Source organism: Poeciliopsis prolifica, unplaced genomic scaffold (genome assembly GCF_027474105.1).
Source record: "Poeciliopsis prolifica strain line A6 unplaced genomic scaffold, Auburn_PproV2 SCAFFOLD045, whole genome shotgun sequence".
NCBI classification, from domain to species: Eukaryota; Metazoa; Chordata; class Actinopteri; order Cyprinodontiformes; family Poeciliidae; genus Poeciliopsis; species Poeciliopsis prolifica.
In genome coordinates, this window is record NW_026562420.1 from 2,202,844 (window position 1) to 2,227,765 (window position 24,922).

The window sequence follows — 24,922 nt, forward strand, 5'->3', positions numbered from 1 at the left end:
CATAAAAATAGTTGCGGTCTAATTTATTTATAAGAGCCAACTCTTCTTCTTGAGAACAAATTAGACTGGACAATGTTAAATCAGTGGCGTCACAATAGGTGTGTTAATAGTTGTTCTTCACGTCACTGATACACATGAAGTCCATGCTAAATGTAAAATGTAAAACGAAATAAAGATATGTTGAACAAACTTCAGTTCTATTCAGACATGTAATTAAATAATATTTTTTCATTTGCTACATAATTTGAAACAAAAGAGAAATGCATCATATTGTCACAACAGACTAAATAGTCGCGAGTTTATCTTAACAAAATGCCACTCACAACGTGGCGGTGACAACTTTCCACATCCTTTCGTTTTGGCTGATGCATTGCGTTGCCACCTGCTGTTGGGAGGTTGTAACATCAGGCTAGTACCATAGTTGGTTGCTGCGATGTTGGGAGCCATGGAAAATAGTTGCAGATTCGTGGATTAGCAGAAGAAAATATACTGTCTTTACTTGAGTACACGAGGCTTGTCATTGCGAGTCTGTTTCATTGTTTTAAACGGTGAGATCATTTTCCGGTTTAAAAATGTTTAGCTAGCTTTGTTTGAAGCCAGCCACAGATTGCCTTGTTAACGTTTGTTAGCCTCTGTAGGTGTACACACGGTAACCGTGCAAGTTAACTAAGAAGATAGTAGGTTTCTAAACGTTACGCGAGATTTTTATTTCATATCAAATACTTTACTACGGACACATTTTAAGTTGTCTGTTGTGCGAAGCTGGGATCAAGCTAATGGGTATTAGCCACCTAAATTCTTAACACATACAACTTTAGCAACTTGTTAGCAATGATTTAGGGTAAGCGCCTAACACTGAAAGTGAAAATATTGAAAACAACACAAAAATATCATATTGTTTGTTGCCATGGCGACTGGTGGTCGGAAATAGGTCACAGACGTTTGGCTAGCGGGGTTCACCAAGCATCAAGTCCAGTGTGAACTAAGAGTGGCTACGACAATGGCTGTTGTTGTTTCACTTTTTACTTGGTAACGAAGGACCCAACTGGAAGCTCGTGCTAGCCTCTCGCGCGGTGAATGGACGGTCAGTCCAAGCGGGCGGTCACCGCCACGCACAACCCAGCTGCAGCTAACGCTAAGCGACTGGTCACCAATTAACCAGAACGTTTTTTTTTTCTTTTTCTTCATTAACCTTCAATGGAAGGTTAATGTTTGTCGGTTAGAAGTATGGACTCATATCAGCGTTAACCTCTAACGTTAGGTGTTACAGCTTAGAATAAGAATAATGTTTTCAGTTTTGGCTAACTGATTTGAAACCGGTAAGCAGTTTTGAGGAGTCTTTTTGTGGTAATAATCAGTATTACTTCCAAATCTAATTTTAAATTATTTTCGAAGAAGACTCATTTGTGCCTGTTGTGAACATATACAAAGTAGATGTAGTATGTAGACTGATGAACATTCCTTTTAAATTATGATTGAAGTGAAGCCGTTTATGCAACAGCTCTCTTGTTTTGGGGTTTGGAACTGGATTTCCTTCTTTTCGTGTTCTGGTCATTGACCCTCTCACTGTTTGTTGTTCTTTCCAGCAAGCTGTAAGTGGGTGACATGGCAACCGGAGGTGCTCCATTTGATGACAGTGCAGAAGAGCTGCAGACCTGGACAGCACCCAATGGCAGTCTGGAAGACAGACTGAACAATATGGTGAGGGCTGACACTTACACAAAGTCCCACTTACACATCATTTTTGGCAATACAAACCTATGGAACCAGTTATTTTCCCATAATTTTATCTACATTATACAATGGTTTGTCACTAGCTCCGATGTAGAACACTCTTTATCAACCTAAATAAAACAAAAATAACCAATTGAATGTATAATCTTGCAATAATAAATAACTGCCAATAAGAAGCCGTCAATGTTTGAGGGATTCAAAATCTGATATTGGGTATTTGAGGAAAAAAAAAGCCTTCCAATTTATATCCTCCTTTTAAATGAAATGGAACTGCATCTGTCGAGTATGTTTTAATTAAAGGGAGACTTTGGCACACCCAAATTTGCTCTTTTATTACACTTTCACAAGCAAGAATTTTCAAAATTCTCGTCTTTATATATATATATATATATATATATATATATATATATATATATATATATATGTATATATATATATATATATATATATATATATATATATATATATATATATATATATATATATATATATATATATATATATATAAATTTATTGTTTTTTACAATAGTGCCCAGAAGAATGTGCAAACTGTTTACCATTCTTTATTAAGGCTAATTTGCAAAGTTTTAGATGTACAATGATTTATACATCACTTTCCTACAAAAAAAAATCTGACTGGTCTATTTGTTGAATTAAAATATTATACATTTATTTTATTGAGCGGGTAAAAACAATACTCAATATGATTTTTTTGCTTGTTTTCTCTTTTTTTTTTATCCTTCGACTGCGATTACTTTGACTTGACAGTTTTGGCCAAAATGAGAACAAGTTTGCACTCCTCCTGTAGATTCTCTCGAGATAAAAGGCTTGCTGTTGCCATTCATTTTCAATGTAAACATCATCATTGCAGTTTTAATATCTATGATCCTTATTGAGATTATCATTACAATAAATTTCACAAAAAGCATGATTAACATTTTAAATGCGTGTCTCCCATCATTAGTCTCTGCAGATAAGTTTTTTTATTATTATTAACAAACATTTCCTGTCGTGTTTGAGCAGAACTGGGGGATTCAGCAAAAGAAAGCTAACCGGTCGACAGAGAAGAACAAGAAGAAGCTTTCTGCAGCAGTGGAGAGCCGGCTGACTAATGATATTTCACCAGAGTCCACCCCAGGGGCCGGCCGCAGGAGAACTCGGGCTCCTCATTCTTTTTCCCACATCAAATACACGACCCAAATGTCTGTTCCTGACCAGGCTGAACTGGACAAGCTACGCCAAAGGATCAATTTCACAGATCTGGATGAGGTAGACATCACAATACTGAATAATGTCTTCGATGTTCCTTAGCCACAGGAAGTATCTAATAAGGGAAATAGCTGAGGGAACTGACTGGTAATGGGATGAAACTCTTCAGTGTCTCAGGAGTTTTGGTTATGTGACTGCAGAGCTCAACCAGTCTGCTTTTGTGGATTCTTTATATTTTTATTAAATATCCACAGAACTTATTCAAAAATATAAAATAAAAGCCAAGAAAAAAAGAGACAAAAGTTTTAGAAAGTTTAAAAAATAGTTTAGTTAACCAGGAAAAAAAAGACATTTGAAGTTGGAGACAGAACTGTTGGGGTTTCCTTACTAACTAAGCCTACCTAAAGCAGGTTTTGGTTATCATTTCTAATTTTTCTCTGAAATCCAACATTTTTTTCTGTTATTTATTTATTTATTTATTTTGCATTTGCATGTTGTGTAAACATAGCCTATTAATGTGGGTCAAATTCTGTAGAAGTTCCCTACAGTCACAGATCTACCTTCAGGATTTGCAGTTGATTGGTTTGGCTTTAAAACCCTTTCATGCATGATCTACTGAATCAGGAAAATGCCAAAATTGTCAGAAGATCACTTTAATCCACTCTACTGTTATAGCATCAGTTTGACTTTTAGTGTCATAAGAAGGTTTTTTAGTTTATCAGCAGAATACTAGATGATGCTCTGCTATCAAATAACAGCTTCATGTTTTGTAACTGAAAACCATTCCCTGTTAAATTATGTTTTGTGATTTATTTTTCTTTTAAACTGTAAGACACAAAAAGGGCATCACTTATGAGTGCTTATGCAGCTACGTCGCTTGGAAGTTTGAAAACGAACATCATGGCCAAGGGCCCAAGTAATAATCTGTGTGGTCTGATTTTTGGTCAACCAGCGGAGCATCGGCAGTGACTCCCAGGGCCGCGTCACTGCTGCCAACAACCAGCGGCAGCTAGCCGGAGAGAACAAGAAGCCTTTCAACTACCTGCCTCTGCATGTCAACACTAACAAGAGCAAAGAGCTGATCTATCCCTCAGCTTCTGCCCCAACTACTCCAGCTATCACAAAGGAAACCAAGAAGCAGAGTGCAGGGCGGAGAGAAACATTAAGTCCAGTAGGTCTTCGCCAGGAGTCGCCAAGGATGAGTCGCTGTGGGACAGGCAGAGGACTTCTGATGGAAGGAGAGTATGGGAGGCCAGCGCCCACAATAGACAGCAGCCAGGTAATGCTTTGTGGTTAGAGACATCTGTATGACAGTCAGCTAGTGTTTGATGCTATCAAAAATAGAAAAACTTGCTAAACTGTTGAAAAGCTAGCATTTGATCAAATTATTACCACAAACTTGAATTAGCACCGGATGATGTGGCTGAAAAACTTATCATGATGTAAGTGTTTTATATCAGTCGATATCAATATAATTGATATTGATTTTTTTGTTTGTTTTAAATATCTGAAGTTACGCCAAACTGGTGGCATGACAGTTACTGTTGTACCCTCAGTTTTCACTCCATGAAACTGAAACCTAAAACTGCTGCTGCACACAATATTCAGCAGGTTGTTGCTAGGTAACCAAAGACTGAGTGAGTTGAAGCCTTTCCACGTCAGAATGCCAGAATGTTGTGCAGTTCCAGATCGGAGTTCAGCGAATATTCTATAAATGACATTTTGAATATTCCATGAGACTCATTATCTACTGACATTGATCACATCGTATGTCTATTGTGATTTATATTGTTAAAGATTTATTGTCCAGCCCTAACTTCAATGCATGTTATTTATTTTGACAGACCAAAACAAAAGTCATGATGAATTGGAGGTAAAATTAAAATGTGGCTTTTTGGTGATGGCTTTTGAAAAATATCACAAGCACATATACAACAAATGTGAGGTGTGGCAGTTTTTTTTTTTTGTAAAGCTAACTCAAGCTTACTAGAGCTTTAAATGCCTGACATATAAGGGGTCATAATGACTTGTTGTCATGTTAACCAATCATCCCAGATCTCCCACCTTCTCGCTCTTTTTTTTGAGTTAGTCAGATTAAATGACAATCAGGTGGGATCCTGTTCTCCAACTGTGGGACTGAGTCATATTTTGAGCAGGAAGCCAAAAACATTCACTCTAGTCTTCAATTTTTCTTTGCAAAAAAATATAAATTGAGAGCCACATAATTTACTTTCACTTTGGTTATTTGTTACTTTGTGTTGGTTTGTCACATGAAATCACAACAAAATACCACAAAATGTGAAAAACACTTTGAAACAGAGTGAAAGTGTCTTCGTGTCTCTGTACAGCTGTGTATTTGTACATGGCAGTTCTCTCGACTGCTTGGGGAAAAAACCAAAACTAGGATGAAAGTGAGGGAGAGGTTGTGCAGCTAAAACCAGACCATATATAGGACAGTTTCTAAATATGCCACCAATGGCGCCCTGCGAGTTTCTTGCCCAGCCCCCTCTCATCCCTCGTGTGTACCAGTCACAGCTATATCTACAGATGCTCACCCAATACTTTTTGTGTGTTTTCTTCTCTACATCACAAACCTCCACCGTACTCCCCTTTGTGCGCTCTCAGGTGGTGAGCAAACTGGTTCAGATTCGGGAATACATCAGTAAGGCCAGCGCCATGAGGGACGATCTGGTGGAAAAAAATGACGTTCCCGCCAACGTTGAGCGTCTTTCTTACCTCATCGACCACCTCAAGGAGCAGGAGAAGTCCTATCTACGCTTCCTACAGAAAATGCTTGTAAGTGTGTTGAGTTTTCTCATTCACATCTTTGGTGTTTTTTGTTTTGTTTTTTTTAAATGCCATAGTTATAATGTTATAATGTTATTCCCTCACCAAAATCATATCTGGAGTATTTCTTCCATGTATGTTTGAGAAATCCTTGGCAACTATTCATCTGTGCAAAAGGCCTTTTGGGATCTAGTCCTTCTTTTGAGATGCAGCTTCTCCTCGGAGCTGCACTTTCCAAACTTCAGCCCTCACTTGCAATATTCAGACTAGCCAGGAGTAATTAGCAAAACGCTGATAAAAATGTTGTTAAAGAGTAAATAAAGAAGCCATGTTGTCTTGAAGGCAGAGGTTTAGAAAGAGCAGGAGTTTTCCAATTTCAAGGCACTAAATTATGAAGTCATTAAAAAAAAAAAGTAATTAGATAATATTTTTATAAAGTAGAAATTAAGATATTTATTGGGTTGTGTTCTAATGGGGCCTATGTGCCTGGAAAACGTAATCCTTCTCCTTTGATTTTATAAATGGAATATGTATTTTCTCAGGGCTTCTGATCAGATGTTTTTTGTGTGTTTTTTTTAGTTTTATAAATGTGTTATTCCATTACTTATTCTGTTCTGCAGTTTAACTTATACAGCTCCTTTCATTGGCATGTAGCACAAGTTCCTGATGAATGTTTGTGTGATTTTTCTCCAGGCCCAGGAGAGTGACTGTGACGTTGGGACGCTGGACTCCGCGGTCGGATCAGGGTCACTGGCTGACAGCTCCTCCCTTAACGTAGAGGTCCAGTCTTCAGATGCTTCAAATATAATAGTGAGTACATTTGTGGGAGATATGTCTAATATTTTATACTTTAAATTCCTTGGAAAACAGGGCAAACTACAACACTAAACATTGTTAGTTAATTTACTGGAATCTAACAAACCACTTTCCTGTTTGTACATACTCCTTCACCTCTCTGTTCCTCTGGACCATTGACCCTAGGTGCTTAAAATTTTGCATTGTGAATTTTCAGGGTGGTAGGACAGTGGGTGTGCGTGCCGACCAGAAGGAGGAACTGGAGAACCTGCGTAAGCAGCATGAGCTGCTGAAGAAGATGCTGGAGCAGCAGGAGCAGCTCAGAGCGCTGCAGGGCCGACAGGAAGCTCTAATGGCCATGCAGCACAGTGCAGAGCAGGCGCTCGCTGTGATCGAAGACACAGGTGATGCTACGCATGCTTTCAAACTAGTTCTATCTGGAGCGTCGGTATATCATTTCAGTTCCATTTCTTCTTTTCTCACAAACAACTTTTTTAGATACATTATAGGAATAAAACTGAAATATTTATACATACACGTTTCTGTTTTGGAGCTACATGTTTATTTTTTCCAAAAATATTGTCAGAAAGACACTTTATATACTTTTGCTCTTTTGTTCTTGCCTGCAGTCGTGACAGAAACCACCGGCAGTGTTTCTGGCCTCAGCATCACATCAGAACTGAATGAAGAGTTAAATGAGCTGATTCAGCGTTTCCACAACCAGCTGCACGACTCTCAGGTACAGGACAAACTATATCTGTGGCTAGGTTACCATGGTAACTGCCATAATATATCTGTACCTCCTTTAAAATTCTCAAACAGCATGCCGACATTTCATCTAGTGCTGGCCACAATAAATAACATACATATTAAAAATGCACAAAAAGCCTTAAAGTGCAGTGTGAGAGGTTTGCTGCTGGAAAAAACGAGTTAAACATTTTTATTAGAGTTGCTAATAAATGTAGCTATTAGTTTTAATCTATTAGTATTAAAACTAATAGATTTGACAGTAGACAGCTGGTCAAGGGGTAAACTGCTCTCTTCCACCAGACCAAATCGGTGCCAGATAACCGTCATCAGGCTCAGAGCCTGTCCCTCTCCGGAGAAGTGTCCTGGTCCTGCCCCCCCCACGCTGTTGGTCCACCTCAGCACAGGCCGCTCCTTCACTCCGCTTCCGGCCCGCATGCCGGTCTGGACACCGAGGGAGCTGCCGCCAGCACCAAACTCACCAAGTTACAAGAACTTAAAGATAAAAAGCAAACAATGGACAAGATTCTGCAAGAATTGCATTCACTGCGAGACCAGACACTAAACAACAACTCATGTATGGCTCTTTTTCAGCCTTTATTTTTTTATTTTTTCCTTTAACCTTTAAGAAGTGGTGATGAATGTCCTGTGGCGTCCTTCAGGTCGGGGTCTGTCAGCACAGTGCAGTTCAAGTTTAGGAGGATCTTCAGATTGTACATCAGCTCTCTGCTCCAATGCAGCCTCTACTTCCTTTCAGCCTTTATTCACACAACAGAACGGCTCCGGTTCTTCAGACAAGCTCAGGTACAAACACCCACACACGCATGCACACGCACGCACACACCCACACACACACACAGACAGCTATGAGCTCAGGGTCAGATATGAACAGCAGTGTTTTGAAGCATAGGTGAACCTTCTGCTGTCCATCCTCTGTGGACTACTTTTAGTTTTTCTCTGCTGAATTACATTTTTTGTGTCTTTTGAAATGCAGTTCTGGCTGGAAACTTTCACCCATCAACATCATCAATGTGATGTTACTTTTAATATTTTTGTGTTTTGAACTTTTACAAAAAACAACTTAAATATTTAGGCGAGTTTGAATGTTTTTATACGTTTTTTTTCTTTTTTTCTTTCCACTGCTCTGGAAACAAACATAGAAATATTTAGTTGGCTTCATGGTCTTTTAATGTGTGAAATATTGCATCCAAAAAAATCAATAGAACCTTCCCAAACCTGTTTAACTATACATTAATTTTTGATAATTTTCAACATTATTAATTTAATGTAATCAGGTATTTAATTTTCCATTTTATTTCTGATCTTATTCTTTTATACATTAGTTTCCTTTATTTGATCTTTTTCATATTATGTATTTATTCAATTATTCAATAATGTCCTTTGTTAAAAATCATATACTGATATATTTTCTACATTTCTTCCTTGCACTACCCTCTTGCTTTTTTTCTGTTTCCAGATATTTCTTTCTGATTTTGTGCATGGTCCATAAAGTGTTGATAGGGTTGAAACATTGGATCACCTAATTTTTTACTTAAAACGCCATTGCAGTTTTGTTGTTGCATCATCATCCCCCACAATACAGTGGGACGTCGTCTTTAGATAAAGCGTTAAAAGATGTAGCACTTGTCCAAATTGTGAGCAAGTATAAAGTTTTCCACTGAAGCTGCACTCATCATTTTGTCTCATCCGCTAACAGGAAGCTGAAGGAGGTCCATAAGCGCCTTAATGAACTGAGGGAGTTGGTTCAGTACTATGAGCAGACGTCTGACATGATGGTGGACGCCGTCAATGAAAATGTGAAAGAGCCTGATGATGATGAGGAGGAGGAGGAGGATGAAGATGAGTCGGTGGATGGATCTGTAGACGTAAACAGACACGCAGTGAATAGCCTGACCTACGGCCGCAGCTTCAGGAGCAGCACTACAAACAACCAGGACGGTCGACTCAACACCGAGTGTGAAATCAACAACCGAGCAGCAGCCAACCTCCGCAGCCTCAACGTCACCACGCCTATAGGTCTGCTCAAGTAACACAGCAACACTAGACCTGAGGAAAAACATTCATTCTTATGTCTGCAGTGTAGTTAGAGGATTTGGCTTGGGGTGTTTTGGAAGAAAATGTTAATAAAATCACATAAATGATAGTTGTTATAGAATTAATTATATATACTGTAACTCCACACTGGAACTGGAAGATATTTTAAATATCCAAATTGAAACCACACGCACGCAACCAAAACCATAAATACAATGGATTATGAAATCTCTGTAAAAAAACTTGCCCTTCAAAAAATTTATCAAAATGGAAATGATCAAACTCGTTTTAATTTGTCATGAGATTAATAGATTAATTGCTTATTGTCATCATTCAGGAACCTTAATATAAAGCTTACTGTTGACTCTGGTAAGGAGCTGATTTTGGTAACCAAGCCGTAAAATTATTGGAATATCAAAGCTAAAGATCTTCAGCTGCATCATCATCAACACAAATACCCTTCCGCATTTATATCTGGTTATTTGCTCAAATAAGAAACATTAGATAAATTACATTTTAAAAGTTCTAATTGAGATTCATTCATCTCTAGATTTATGTGAACATGACTGTATTTAACATGATTTTAACTTTTATCTTGATTTAGAGTGCCAGTACAACAGGGACCTTGCCTTTGTGCAGGTAAAGGATGATGATGATGATGTAGACGGCATTGATAATGATGAAGGAGGCCAGGCCATGCTTCCAGACAGTGCATCGGAGTCCAGTCGAGGGAGCAGCTTTGGGAACGCTGCGGGTTTCCCTCCCAAGGTTCACCGGCAGATGGCGACGCAGAAGCTGAGGCAGCTGCAGGAGCTGGTTGCCATGGTTCAGGTACGGCATGCAGCGTCTGGCTAACTAACTGGATTGACTGAAGAACATCAGTTAACTTTACTAAAAGTTTTTCACCTGTTACTAAATCAGGTAGTTTTTCCCAGAACATTTTAAATAAAACTTTTAAGCCTAAATACCTATTTTCTGCCTCAAGTACATAGAAAAAAATGGTGTTCTAACAGAAACATATGAGCAGTCATCTGTGACAGTGTTTCATTTTCCCTTGATTAGCAGAACTGACTGTTTTCTCAAGCTTGATATTTTAAACCTCATTCGTAAAATCAGACGTAGAACATGTTATTTTCAATGTCAGTCCTGAATTGCTATTAAAAGTGTTTGGAAGCATAAAGGAGTTGTTTCTTTAACAGCATTAATCATTTTATCATGTTTAATTCTTTGAAAAAAAAAATTATTAATATTGTGTTAAAGAAACAATGAATCTACATATCTGTTTGTGACGCAGAGTGATGACACGGATGGAACAACAGCCAATGACGATGAAGCTTTACACCAGCAGCCCAATAACACCCGATCTGCTGTGTGCGGGCCGTCTGGGGCCGGATCCAAACAGAATCCAAGAGACCTGGTTCTCTCCACCAAGTCCCGGTGCAGTAAAATAAACCATTAGCATCTAGTCCTGCAACTTGTTGAGTTATGTAATTATCATGTGTTTTTCTAACAGGGAGAAGCTGTACGAGGAGAAGTTACGTCAGCAGAAGCAGGAACTGAGGCAGCTTCACGAGGAAAGACAAAGACTTATAGAAATCCAAGGAAAGATCCAGGACTTGCAGTGGACCTGCCCAGACCTTCCGGTATTTGATTCTAAACAGCTAAAAGTTTAAATTACGAATTTGCTTGTCCAAAAGTTATTCAGAGTTTCATGTGAACTAAAATGTGAAAGGAAAAAAAAGTGAAATTCTGTTTCTTCTCTGGAAGACATCCTTGATGTAGAGTCTTAAATTAGATCAACAAATGCTTTGTGAGGGGAGCAGCACTGGGACAAAGCAGAGGAGCTCAATTTTTTTTTCCATTCACAGGAAGAAAATAAACATTGTTTATAAAAGTTACATGCTCCAGCTTTAAAGCTTGCACCTGTCATTAAAAACATTATGCTAATGCTAAAAGGATTAGATCGTTTGATTTGAAAGTGAAGTATTTCCTCCTCTGCAGTCGTCTGTGTCCAGCACAGGCAGCCAGCACGGTCTGCTGAGGAAGGCTCCACTTGCAGCTTCCACCCCTGCTAACGTCAAAGCTTCTCCTCCCCCTGGACCCAAAACCAACTTAACCGTGCTCAAACCCACCGCTCAGGAGGCAGCTTCTTCCTCCGTCACCGACAACGAGGTAACAGATTCACACCCTCAGTCTCCAGCCAAAACGCTTTCCAAACCGTAAAGCTGTTTTTGCCCCGCCAGCAGCTTTGGTCCGAAATGAGGCGGAGACAAATTTTGCGAGAAGACCTGCGACAGCGGCGAAAGCAGCTGGAGTCGCTGATGGCCGAACATCAGAGACGTAGCGGTTTCCGTGACTCCTCCTGTCAGATGGAAGAGCAGGAGGGGAGTGCTACTCTCTCGCAGTCCATCAACAGGGATGAGAGGTAGAAGACGCACTTCCTATCATCATATCAATTCAGTTACGATGTTTCATGTTCCTTTGGTGTCAACAAAGCTCTTGTCATCCTAGTATTACTATTTGAAGTATTAATTGTTGCAGCTACATGCATTTAGCTGATATCTGAGGTTAATTATTGATGATACTGATCTAATACAGACAAACAGTGCTGGAATGATTTGAAATGTTTTTTTTTTTTTTAAACGCAGACATGAATGTACTGAATTACAAGTTAATTTGATAAATCTGCTCTAATACAGCACACTTTAATATACCAATAGCTTTCCACGCTTAGTCAAACATGTGAAATATATAAACTGCGACAAACCGTTTTCAAATAATTAAAAAAGTGGAACTCAAAATTTTAAATATAAGGTAAAATAAATAATAAAGCGTAGCATTTGACTGAATATATCTGCCCTCAAGGATCAGGAGAAAAAAACTGGAATTTTTTTCAGTATAGTGATCAATACAGATATTACTATTGGCTCGGAGTGTCTCCTCTCATGATTCTTATTTGTCATTAGAACAATGGCCACATGGGGGTCCAGTCCTTGCAACCTGGATGATGAGAATGAGGAAGAGGATGATTATCACTCTGAGATGTGCGCTGAGGAGGAAGAGGAAGAATGTACAGAGAGCAGCTCCGATGATGAGATCCACATCTACTCGTCCAGGATGAACCAGAGCTCCTACAGTAACAGGAAGAATCAGGGAAGGTGAGACCAGCGGGCAGAAGGTCCACACTTTGACCATTTTAGCCCTGCTGATTAAATATCCGTCATCTCTTTCTCCGTCTGTGTGCGCTCAATGTTTCAGTAACCTGAAGCCTCCGGCAGCCTTTTCCTGTGACTCCGAGGCTCATCTTTACAACGAGACAAAGGTGAATGATCAGAGCCGAGGCGCGAAGCCGCCTGTGGGCCAGCACGGAGGCGTCCGGCGTCAGGAGAACCTACGCTGGGCCTCAGAGCTCTCCTTCGCCGAGGGCTCCAGCCACTGGCAGGAGCAGATGAATCAGCTTCAGAGGCAGCTGGACTTCAGCACCAGCATGTGTCAGACGCTCCTGCAGGACCAACAGGTGAGTGATCCAAGCAGACACATACTCTCTGTTTGGACCTGGTTCTGATAGGTGTTACTGGTGGATGTTCTGGTCTGATTCAGGATGGAATAGCTGCATGTTCACATCTGAGCTCTTAGACCAAATTTCAGAATCTCAGACTTTCATGATCTCCAACCATGTAAACATATTGACTTATTCTTCTGATTTCTGGAAGCAATAACTTCTGTAACAATCTGAACAGGATGACCAAATTTAAGAAAAATGTTAACTAAACAAATCTGAGCCCAAAGTAAAACCGTGGCTCTTTCTCCAGATGCACAAGTCCACTTTTTTCACTTCCGATACAGATGCAAATATTTGAGAATCAGGTACTAATTCAAGTCAGAAAATCAAACTGATCTGAGTTAAAACAAAGACGCTTCTCTAAATCTGCCTCAGATTCTTTATGGAGGAAGATAACTTGCATATCACAAGTCTTTTCTATGGAATGCAGCAAGATAGAAACTGTGACTTAAGCTCTACTCTCCAGTTGAGAGTAGTTTTATCCTATCATATCATAAGCTAGAAAACTAGTTTATTGATATGTTTAAAATATTCTCTAACAAAGGCACTTGTTTAATCTAAAACTATCATAATAAAATCAGCTTCACAAGCTAACCCCATGTCTGAACAGCATCTGACTGACAGCGGTGCTGCTATTCCGTCTTGATATGTAGTCAGTCAGTGAAAGTGATGCTTTTTGTCCACAGACTCTGTCATACATGTTACAAACCCTGCTGACGGGCCAGTACAGCGTCTTGCCCAACAACGTGTCGTCACCTCAAGTCCACCTGGTGATGCATCAGCTCAATCAGTGCTACACCCAGCTGGCCTGGCAGCAAAGCAACGTCCAGAGGTGAAACGACAAACTTGTATCTATAAACAGGAGTAAGTTCTTTCAGATGGAGGTTTGTCTGTAATATTTTCCTTTGCTTTCAGGCTGAAACAGGTTCTGAACGACCTGATCCAGCAGCAGCAGCGTCAGCAGCATCAGCAGCAGCATCATCATCATCATCAGCAGCAGCAGCAGCAGCCCTCCCCCTCAGCACCAGGTTGGCAGACACAGAAGCAGAGTTTGGCTCAGGAGTCCGGTCCCAGCCCCTCTGCCTCCCCCGGCATATTCCTTCCTTTTACCTCTACGATGCATCCTTCAGCTCTCAACGTAGCGAACTCCACCTTATCTCCATTCTCCCCCGGTATGACAGCCACGTTGATTAGTTTTGGGCTTTATCTTGCCTGTTGCAATTAATCAATTAATTGCATGATAAGTTGTAAGGGGGTCAATAATTTTCATTTACACTATGTATCGTTTTGCTTTGTTTTGGTCTGACTAAGAAAAACTCTATAACCAAAGTCTTGAGTGTGGTGTTTTGGTCTTAACTAGTCTAACAACAATTTTTTAACAGAGACTTCATAATTCATTTTATTTGTTGTTTTGTTTATTTATTTTGAATATTTGATATGTCTTCCAGTTCCAGGATTAAATGTTTGTTAGAATTGAAAGTTTTTCTTTGGGAGACTATTCTTGCATTATTGCCATTTTGTTACTTGAAAATAACAATGTTATTGTTGATCATAATAACTCCTGACACAATTTATCGCTCAGCAAAAGTTTTCATGAAAGGCCTAACCTTGCATAAGAAGCAGCAGATATTTAGGTTAAAAATTTCCTTTTTTTTTTTTTTTTTGCAATTAATGAAGAAAAGGAAGTCTGACCTTTTTTCTTCTTTTTTTTGGCAGTGTGTTAAACGTTTCTCTTGTCTTTCATCCTCATTTGAGGCTTCAACTTGTATCCGCCATTCCCTGGTGCCATGGGTGAGTTTCCTCCGAGTGCAGAAGGTCCAGCTTCACCTGAGCATCATAAAATGGATCCCAATACATCGATCAAAACCGAGTACATGGGTTTCCCTCCGCCACTGCAGCGCTCTCCTCTCAACACAGCTTCAGAAGGAGGGTAAAACAAGATATTTATTGTATATTTATTGTCTGTTATTTAGGTTTACATTTTCATTTATACTCATATTTTCATTGTTCCATTTTTTTTAGATCAGCTGTACGACTGAACACCTCCTACACCAACAACATAACCCGACATCTGCCGTCTAAAGCAGAGCTGCAAGAGTCTCCTCTCTCATCCCCCATTTTTAACAAATCCCAGTCGAGGGTGCAGGAGTTTAAGGCTTCCCAGGACAGCTTTTGCAGTATCCCTGATCCCGATGATCCGGCCACGGTCACAAAGACCTTTAAGCCTGGGAAAAAGGCCTCTGCACAAGCCAACCTGGCATCTCGAAGCAAAACCTCCAAAAACAGACGCAGGAAGAGCAAAGGGCACAACAAGAACAATGGAGGTCACCATTCTCACTCTGCTCGCAGTTTATTAAACATGCTTCTCACATGAATGAATACATAAATATTAATAAAATAGATATTACTAGATTTCATCGTTTCGTTTTGTCCTCCAGGCCAAGATAGCGACAGCTTTAGCAGCACTGCAGAGTTCGGCCAGGAGAGGGCAGGCTTGTCTCATCACAAAGACCAGAATCAGATTCTGTTGGACAAACTGACTCAAGAAAAACTGGACAGCAAGGCGAGGCTCGGAACCAAACGGAACGACCTGTCCTCTGGTACAGCTCTAACGCTCGCAACTCAACGCTCCCACTTTACCTTTCTGAGTCCCTGAATGTATTATTAGTCACAATATTTTTCTTCATTTATAGCTTTGTTTTCAGTTTCTTCCAATTCAGTTATGTTTCTTTGCACATTTGTCATTGCCCTGACTCTATTTTATTTTGACACAAAGTGCTTTTAATTTATCCTACTCACAGCTTATGCTTGGAGAACTCCCTTCCTCTCTAACAGAATTGCATGCACAGAAGCTCCAGGTAAAGTCACCATGCACATCTTCCATCACTTTGTTCTTACCTAACCATCATGCATGCCTTTTATTCATCTATGATGTCTACTTTTATGTGTAACTTTTTTTGCTCAGTAAAAGTGTTATTTAGTTTTGATCAATTAAAAGACAAAATGTTCCCAAGGCTGACATCAAATCTCTGGCTTGTAGATGCGAGCAGCGACTTCTCCTTGTTTGAGGCGCTGCGGGAGACCATTTACTCTGAGGTGGCCACTTTGATATCGCAGAATGAGTCGAGACCCCACTTTCTCATCGAGCTCTTCCATGAGTTGCAGCTGCTCAACACAGACTATTTACGCCAAAGAGCTCTGTATTCGCTGCAGGTGACTCCCGTTCCCATGATCATCTGTCTGTCTCAGCCAGTGTTGTTTTAAATGGGGATGTGTATTTTGGGAGAAACCTGTGACAGGATCTGATGAGCCTCCATTAAACAGAGAATGAGCTGATATAAAAACATTAAAATATCAGATGGGCTGCAAAAACTCAAAGTCTTGCCAAGTAATTTTGGTCTAGATTCTAGTGAAAATAAACTAACATACAAGTAACTTTTCAGCAAGATGTGGGAGATTATTTAAAGTAAATCTTTAATGTTGATGAAAAAGTGTCAGATTATTTCCCATGGGAAAGATGTGTTGTTATAAGTGAAGTAATCTGCCAGTGGAACTAGAACATTGTCATCAATATTAAGTCAGTATTTTCTTACTATAAGCTCCTATATCTTGATGAAAATGCACTGAGTCAGTTTTCTCTGATTTGAAAGTATTGAAATATTTTGCACTAGAAACTAAACCAAAAACATTTGGTAAACAGTTGTGTGTGTGTTTTTTTTTTTTTTTTGCGGTGATGGCTTTAGCAATGTAATGGTGTGTTTCCCTCAGGACATAGTGACCAAGCACCTGGCAGTGAGGCGCGCGGCCGAGGACCAGCTGCCTCCCCTGGGGTCGATTGTGTGGACAGCAGGCTCTCAGTCTGAGCTGACTCCCAGCCAGAGTCTGGTCACCAGTGATGAAGTGAGTCGGCTGTTAGACGTGTTAAAGCTGGACAATAAATCAGTAAAAATATATGTTGAAATAGACACCTGACCCATACCAATAGATATGTATGTCTGATAGAATATTGAGTCATTTCACAGAATCATTATTTTATGGCATTATTTCAAATATTTAAAACAAAAAACGATAAATAATTATTGATATCGACTGATATGACTTGGACTAAGCAGGAAATATGCTATGATGCTCTTTCTTTTTCTCTCTGTCTGTCTGCATCTCTCTCTCTTTCACGCTCTATCTCAATTCTGATTAGTCTCTCTGTTCCTGCTGTTGGAAATCTTCCCTGAAGAGTTACCTAATTTAATTGAGTTCTTTTGCTTGCTTAAAGGGGTCTGAATTATTGTTTTTAACAATTCTGCATTACTTTGTTTTTACTCTCAGTAAAATCAAATTCATTAAGGTTTGTGTTTATAATGTGACACAATCTGGCAAAGTGTGTGGGCTATGAATAAGACACTGAACTCTCTGCCTCTAACCTTTTTGTTGTCTCATGTTTTGGATTTCCTTTTATTCTCTCCTTCAGCCCTTATAGCCATCCCATCCCTCCACTTCCTTAACATCCTCCCTCTTCTATATTTAAATGCATCTTTCATTAGTTTCTCACTCAGCCTTGTCTTCTTTCATCTGTCTCTGTCTTGTCCCCTGTCATCCTTCCATGTTTCTTTATTCTCTGATCTTAATTTTCTCTCGCCCTTCTTCATTGCCTTTGAATTTGACTCGACAGCAGAGCCTCAGAAGCCCGTCTATAAAAAAATGACCCCCATCTCTCTGCATCTCTTTTGCCAGATTAGACATGTGTTCTTTGTTCTCTCCCAAGGTCCCCAGAGTTGTGCTAATTGGGAGTCAGGTCTTTTGTCTGTCTGAATATTCCCTTTGTTCAAGAGTGATGGCTGAAATGTTGGAGTTTTTTCTCCCCTCCTGATCTGTAAGGAAAACTGTCTGGAGAAATTGCAAAAGCGTCTTTAAAATCTGCCCCGGTTTTCCCCTGTGTCCGTGGATTCTTTAGGAAACAGGGACATCTTTATGGTAAAATTTCAAACTCAATATCCATCTGAAGAAACATCCTTGATGCCACTTGCGATACCATGGCAACATTTGTTTTGAAAGCACTGGGTTGCAGCTAGTGGAAAGGGAGCAGACATTAGTTCTATACCTGTGTTCTTCCGGAATGCATCTGATCTGCCCCCAAATGGTGAAATACAGTAGGATTCATGTGCTAATAAGAGAAATACAACTACCAATAACAGGTTTGATTCAAATCTTTAAATTAGCACACATTTAAAGCAAACTCCAACAGATAAAAAGATTTTCTTGGGGAAATTTGACTCTTGAATATTTCGGGAATCTGATTGATCATCTCACTTTAACTTTATATAAAACCCCAAAATATGTGACCAACTTTTCCAATAATTTTAATGACTTTCTATCTGTGATTTACATTGACTGATTGTTTTTGAAAGTGGTAATCAACATTCATGTTGACAGCCCCCAAGACAGAGGGGCAAAAAGCTGTTGCCTGCTTGATATGTGAAATCAGATTATCTGATTCCTGCTCTTTTATCGTACAAGAACAGAAATCACTTTTTAAACAAGTGTTTAAAACGTTTGTGGAATATGAACCCTAACACAGACTGCCTCGTTGTTTCAGGAGGTGTTGGAGAAGAACTTGAGGCATGAGCAGGATCTAAAGAGGAGAGAAGACGCAGAATTTGTTGATAACGACAGCAACATGTCAACCTCCTCCAACCTGGAACCTTTTGCTAATGATGACCTGGGTAAGCGTACACACGCCTCTCTGCTGCTTCTTTTTCTTTTTAAATGTCAGGTTCACCGTCCTCTCCTTTCCCCTTTGTGTACTAACTAAGTGCTTTGCTTTTAACTTGGAACTTTAACGAAGGATCTGATACTTTTTTTAACAGGGCTTCTCATCTTTAACCAACCAGTTTACACATTAGGATTAATGCTGCAGAGTAAATTGGCTTCCTTTCATTAACCGATCTCACTGTAATCAATTCAGAGTGAGGCTGAGAAACTGTTCCTGTGCTGTAAAGCTGGTTGCATTAATATTCACTCCGTTCCTCCTCCTTCACCTCATTGATTTTTGAACCTTTCACGTTCTTTCTGTCTCTCTCCTCGCCCTCCTCTCTGTGCCTCTCTGACAGGCAACACAGTGATTCATTTAGACAAAGCTCTGGTGAGGATTAGGGAGTATGAGCGCATGAAGCTTAAAGCCGAGTTTAACCCTCGCAGCGGCAGCAGCAGGTCTGACGCAACAAATGCTAGAGGTGCTTCCGCTAACCCCGCTGACCCAGAGGAAGGTATACGATCACATGACAAAGCTTTGAGTTCAGCATGTCCAGAAAACCTGGCGCTGTGGTTGTCTCTTTTCATCGTGCTGTCGAAGTGTCGGCGTTAAGTGATGCTGTCTGTGTGCAGAAAGTGCAGCCAACGGTGTGCACTGCCCTCAGATCGACACCCAGCAGCTGGACCGGCAGATTAAAGCCATCATGACCGAAGTCATTCCCTTCCTAAAGGTACAGTAAAAAGAAAAAAAACATAACCAATATAAGTGTTTCCAGAAAGTGGGGGATTTTAATCTGCAGTGCCAAAGAAATTGCTTATATACAGACGTACAAAACAAATTCACAGCCAATTTTTGTATGTCATCCAAAAAAATCCCTTGGAATACTCCATAAAGTGTTATATTGGGAACATGCAAACCTGTTTTTTTTTTTTATCAAATCTACTGAAATTCTGAGACCTGGTAACATTTAAAACTGTGTAATTTGTGTTTAAAGTAATAAACTATCATCTTCCACACAATATGCAAAAAAATGAGAAGGAAATCTAAAAGAAAAGTCTTAGAAAGATTTTTTTTTGTTTATCAGTGTGTAGAGAAGATTTATGGAACGGATTGAATGATGAGTTAAAAAAAAGTAAAAATTTAAACCAGCTTAAATAATTGCTTAAAAAGGAGCTTATTGGGAAATATGTGGTTTTAGAAGACTGTTTCAAAGACCAAAAATGCTATTGATGATATAAAAAATATATAGGCAATTGTACAGTAAAAGACGAGAATGTGGGATTTAAGTGTCATGTAATGTGTATATAATTTAAGTTTATCTGGTGTTGGAAGACTTAAATGTTTATAAGTTGAGTATGAGGTCATAAGGTCTTGTACTTTTTCCTCTTTGAACATATAATGTAACAACTGTGAATGATCATTTGTTTTATTTATTCATGTTTTTCTTGCTTTAACTTTTTGTTTGTTCTAAATAAATAAATTGATAGCTTTCAAAGTTTCCTGGAAATTTGACTGATGCATTTTCTTGTTTTTTTTTTTTTAAAGGAGAACATGAACGAAGTGTGCTCCCATCAGCTGCTGACGTCCGTGCGCCGCATGGTGTTGACTCTCACCCAGCAAAACGACGAGAGCAAGGAGTTTGTTCGCTTCTTCCACAAGCAGCTGGGAGGAATCCTGCAGGTAGGACCAGCTTCCTGCTCCCTGTCGTGCAGAGCCAACACGTCGAGGCAACGTTACTGAGAAACCTCTCCTCCTCCTTTGTGTGTCGTTCAGGAAACTCTCTGTAAATTTGAGGGCCGTACGCTGAGGGACTGCGGGGAGGATCTGCTGGTGGAGATCTCAGAGATCCTCTTTAACGAGCTGGCCTTCTTCAAGCTGATGCAGAATTTGGACAGCAGCAACGCCGCCGCCAACCTGGGAGTTAAATATAAAAATCAGAAAAAGTCTCCACAGCTCTGTAAAACAAATCATAACCTGGAGGTTATTAACTGACAATTGCATTTTACATCCCACTGTTCTGTGATGTGAAATCCTGTTGGACTAATTAAAGTCTTGTGTTAATTAGGAGAACTCGGAAGCAGATGCTGCTAAGTCTGTTTCTCCAGCATTTGCTGATGAGGACAAGGTGAGTTATTGGAATAATGCAGAACTTTTCAGCCTTTAAGCAGGATTGTTCTGTTCTACATACTTTTTCTGGAGTTTATCAAATTAAAAAGAAATTGAATCAAAGTTTATGCTATTAAGCTTGTATGCTGCATTTAATTAGTGGTTGGAAATGTTGTGCCTTATAAATGTTTTAATGCATTTATACTGAAAGAGGAAAGCAGCTGTTCTCAACCACCCAATGTTTCTCACCTCAGGATCAGAATCAGACAGAAAAGCAAGAATCTGGAGTCCTGCAGGAGGATTACCTGCAGACTGAGGGGAGGAGCAGCCCTGGGTCAGAAGGTGAAGAGGAGGAGGAGGATGAAGGACAAGAGGAAGCAGCTCCTCTGTCAATCAGTAAGTGAAACATTTAAAAAAGAGAAAATACAAGCTGCAGGAATTCTCAGTTAATATTTCTAAGATTGTTTTCAATAGTGATGCAGTAATCTGATAGCAATATCTGCAACAGTCCTGATGTTGAAAAAAATTCAGAATCAGGTATTGATGAAAACGCTCCCGATCTATCAGGGCAGATCTATTCAGTCTAGTTCTATGTGTTGTGAATGAGTGATATATGCTTTATTATGTACTTTATATTACGTTTTGAATGTTTAATTGCACTTTCTGAACCATTTGAAACAAGTTTGTAACAGTTTACTTTGACATGTCTAACCAACAGGTTAGTCAACCTGTTGTTTTTGTCAGTTTTAGTTTCTTTATTATTTATTTTCCATCGACTGTTCTGCTCCTAATTGAACTGACTGAACAAATTAAAGCTGTTTTTACATGTTCGACCAAGCTTGTGAAGCTGTAGGTGTATTTAGGTCTCTTGTTCTGACATCAAAAAAGTTCATTCAGTCCATTTATGTCTTTGTGTTTAAAAAAATAAATGCTTTAAATCAGTTAATTCATGTCTTTAGGCCTATCTAAAGCAGAGACTCAGGCTCTAACCAACTACGGCAGCGGAGAGGATGAAAACGATGAGGAGGAGGTGGAGGAGTTTGAAGCTGGACCTGTAGACGTGCAAACGTCTCTGCAGGTTTCGGCTGACGGACAGGCGGAGCAGGAAGTTGTTGCGGCGGTGAGCCTCGATGAGAATGTGCTTCTGTAGCGCCAGGCAGCTGCTCTGTTCACTGAGATTTAACTTTGTGTTTGTGCTTCGTTCCAGGTCACAACCAGCAGCGAACCTGAAGAGAAAATCTCTGAACAGAACTGTTCAGAAACAAACGGTGAGCCCAGTGTAACTTCAGTTACTATTTTTATTTTTTTTTTTACAAACAAAGACAAAAAATATTACAGGCTGGGTTTTTCTCTGGTTGGGTGTAAGTAGGCCTCTCATCATAAAGTTTTTTGGACAATAAACTGATAATTGACAATTGATAATGTTGTTTTGAGACTTTTTTTTAGTAATAACCGTGTAATGATGCAAGTTTGCCCTCTCAAAGTCTAATGAGCTTTAATTCTGTAAAGAACACTTAGCAATGGAATATCCAAAATAAATAGAAAATAAAAACCAAACACAACCAATCCATAAATACAATGGAATATTTAGTCTGTAAACAAAATTGCCCTTTAAAAAATGTTAATCATCAGCATAGAAATGATCAAGTTCATTTTAATTGATAATGATTTTTGTGAACGGTCTAGGTATGGTACACTGCCCTCTGTTGATTGGATTATTCAGTTATTTTTGTATTGATTTTGTACAAATATAGTCCCTACATTCTGTTGTGTTATTCTGCTGCATTCCTCAATTTGCTCATACATTATTTCTGGGTAAACCATCAAACTAATTACATAAATTCCATGCTCAAAAGTTAGGACCTGTTTGTTCAGTAGGACAGTAACAGTAACTTTGGGTCTGTGAGTGGATGGATGATCTGGAGGAATCCTAGAGCTTTTCTAGCTTTTCCCCTCCGTTCTGAATGAAGACACGACCGGATTAGTCTCCCTTCTCAGCCTTTAATGGTGCACATCTCCTCCTGTCCTGCAGAGGTCAGTAATACAGCCGAGACCTTGGACTCCTCAGCTGAAGAGCGCACTCTGGTGGAGCTCCAGAGCACAGAGGAGCAGCAGGAAGCTGTGGCTGCAGCTTCTGCAGAGGAGGCTGCTGAAGCCTCCCATGACGTTTCCAAGGAGACGGCCAGCAGCCCCAGCTCTGACTCGCCCGTCCTCGTAAGCGGCGACGTGAGTCTGTTTGTTGTCACGCTGCTTGACACGAGTCGTTCATGTTAAATCCTGTTATTAATGCTGCTCAGCTTCCCGTCATGCAGGAAGTCGGATCGGGAAACACGAGTCAAAAGTCGGACGAGGAAGACTTCGTCAAGGTGGACGACGTTCCTCTGCAGCTTACGGTGATGTGTGAGGTGTGGAAGGAACTTTGCAGTCCACGACTCTGAGAGCAACCAGCGGACAGGGTGTCATGTGTGCTGTGTGCCAACAGGAGGAGCTGCAGAAGAGGATCGTGGAGGAGCAGCAGAACAACAACCTGTCTGTGGAGATCCTGAACGGGAACGCCGAGCTGCTGACCGGCCTGGTGGGGAACGCTCAGGCTCTGAAGGAACCAGGTAGAGAGGACTGAGAGCTGCGTTCCAAATGGACGCACAACTCTGTCCATATTCTGCTTCTGTGAAAACTACACTACTTCACAATTACGGTGTTTCATTAAATAAGAGCCACACATGAATAAGTTTAACTGTAAAGGGATGTTACAATGTTTTTACTCTGCTTCTTCCTGTCGTCATCATCTTTATGGTTTATGCCAGTGGCAACATCTGGTTGTTGATCATGTGATTTGTGTGATGTAAAAATGTGTTCCATTGAAATTTGTTAAAATAAACCAATTTTGATGTGACTGAAAAACCACCTCATCAAAAAACAAAACAGTTTTTTCAAAATTGGTGTGTTTCCATGAAACAAATTTATCTTCAAAATATGAAAACGTGTAGTTTTATGGTCAGTGGAAACGCAGTTAGTCTGTCCTCAGGTCAAAGTGTCTGTAAGTACCACCTGTACATCACTAGCTGCGTTTCTATTGGCCATATAATTACGACATTTAGAAAATACATTTGCTGAATGAAAACACACCAAATATAACAAACTTGTCTTATGATTGGCGCCAGGACGAGGCAAGTTTTTTTTTTGTGGTCGTATCAAAATTTGTTTATTTTGACAAAACTGCAATATAAACATGTTTTGCATCTCATGAGTCACATGATCAACAACCAGATGTTTCCACTGCCACAAACCAGAGATGAAGACAACAGGCAGTTATTGGATGCTCACGACGCAGCATGATTTCTAATGATTTATGTGATCATGCTCATTCACACGCGGTCTGAAAACGCCGCAATTACAAAATTGTGTTTTTACGACATCAGTGGAATATTGACAGTTTTTCTCACATTTGTAATGGGAACTTGATGACCATTGTTCTTTTCTAGACACAACTGATGCCCAGAGCGTGTAAAGACGACTCCAGATGTCTCACTCTCCTGATTTCCTGAGAATCCTCCCCTCAGTTCGCTTCTCTAATCCGCTCGTTTGGACAAGAAAAGTTCTGCGTTATCTGTGAATCTTTAAGGAAGCCCAACACTATAAGTTAATGTTTGTTGTAGTTTACCAATTTGTTTGGATTTATCTCCTGCTGCTGATCACATCCAGATGTTTCTTTGGTTCTGGGATTAGTTTGACATGTTTTATTAATATTTTTTATCTCTTCTTGCCTGGCCCTGCTGTAGCTGTTTTCACCGTATTCATATTAATTACCGTCTCTTGATGGTTCAACCAGCTGCTGTTACAACAAATAGTCTGTGTAAAATTAAGTACACACTCTTTAAATTCTAGGGTTTTGTTTTTTTCTGGCAGTGTATTTAATGTTTGGCCACATGTTCCATGTTATTGTCTTCTTTAGTTTTCCAATTGAAGTTAGATTCAGATAGTTTTAGTATCTATAGAGTTTATTAAAGTTCTGGAACTGAGAGTGTACTTTTTTTTATGACTGTATGTACATATGTGTGTGTGATGGGGCAAATAGAGCAAATCTTAGTTGAAGTTTTTTTGCTCAAAATGATTCCTCTGTCTCATCCTCAGAACTGTAACATGTTTCTGCTTTTCTTATAATAAACCAAATGACTGGAGTT

The 24,922-nt window shown here is 39.7% G+C and overlaps 1 protein-coding gene across 8 annotated transcripts; it reads left to right on the forward strand.

Annotated features, from left to right (window-relative positions):
* The first annotated feature begins 380 nt into the window (after positions 1–380).
* pcm1 (pericentriolar material 1) lies at positions 381–24,919 on the forward strand. 8 transcript variants are annotated; one of them, XM_055056358.1, is made up of 39 exons: positions 381–548; positions 1,587–1,701; positions 2,758–3,003; positions 3,896–4,222; positions 5,569–5,739; positions 6,424–6,540; positions 6,743–6,929; positions 7,155–7,264; positions 7,576–7,849; positions 7,935–8,076; positions 8,990–9,309; positions 9,932–10,158; positions 10,622–10,764; positions 10,841–10,970; positions 11,329–11,499; positions 11,571–11,752; positions 12,294–12,485; positions 12,586–12,844; positions 13,576–13,721; positions 13,805–14,061; positions 14,645–14,819; positions 14,912–15,213; positions 15,328–15,489; positions 15,691–15,747; positions 15,930–16,102; positions 16,658–16,789; positions 18,480–18,606; positions 18,994–19,149; positions 19,268–19,365; positions 20,181–20,315; positions 20,409–20,615; positions 20,701–20,760; positions 20,996–21,137; positions 21,701–21,861; positions 21,949–22,009; positions 22,774–22,967; positions 23,054–23,146; positions 23,224–23,347; positions 24,224–24,919. In XM_055056358.1, the coding sequence occupies exons 2-39, from the start codon at positions 1,606–1,608 to the stop codon at positions 24,247–24,249; spliced, it is 6,282 nt and encodes a 2,093-aa protein (XP_054912333.1). In that variant the 5' UTR covers positions 381–548; positions 1,587–1,605; the 3' UTR covers positions 24,250–24,919. The 8 variants fall into 8 exon arrangements, with proteins under 8 accessions (XP_054912333.1, XP_054912329.1, XP_054912337.1 ...); XM_055056354.1 differs by having other exon boundaries at positions 22,774–22,955; positions 23,039–23,146; XM_055056362.1 differs by having other exon boundaries at positions 11,574–11,752.
* The last annotated feature ends 3 nt before the right edge of the window (positions 24,920–24,922 follow it).

Bases quoted from the DNA above. Each gene is read 5' to 3' on its own strand.
- pcm1 (XM_055056354.1), top strand. From the start codon at position 1,606: ATGGCAACCGGAGGTGCTCCATTTGATGACAGTGCAGAAGAGCTGCAG. The intron at 13,722-13,804 runs GTGAAACGACAA...CTTTGCTTTCAG, and splicing joins CAGCAAAGCAACGTCCAGAG to GCTGAAACAGGTTCTGAACG. The intron at 21,862-21,948 runs GTGAGCCTCGAT...GCTTCGTTCCAG, and splicing joins AGCAGGAAGTTGTTGCGGCG to GTCACAACCAGCAGCGAACC.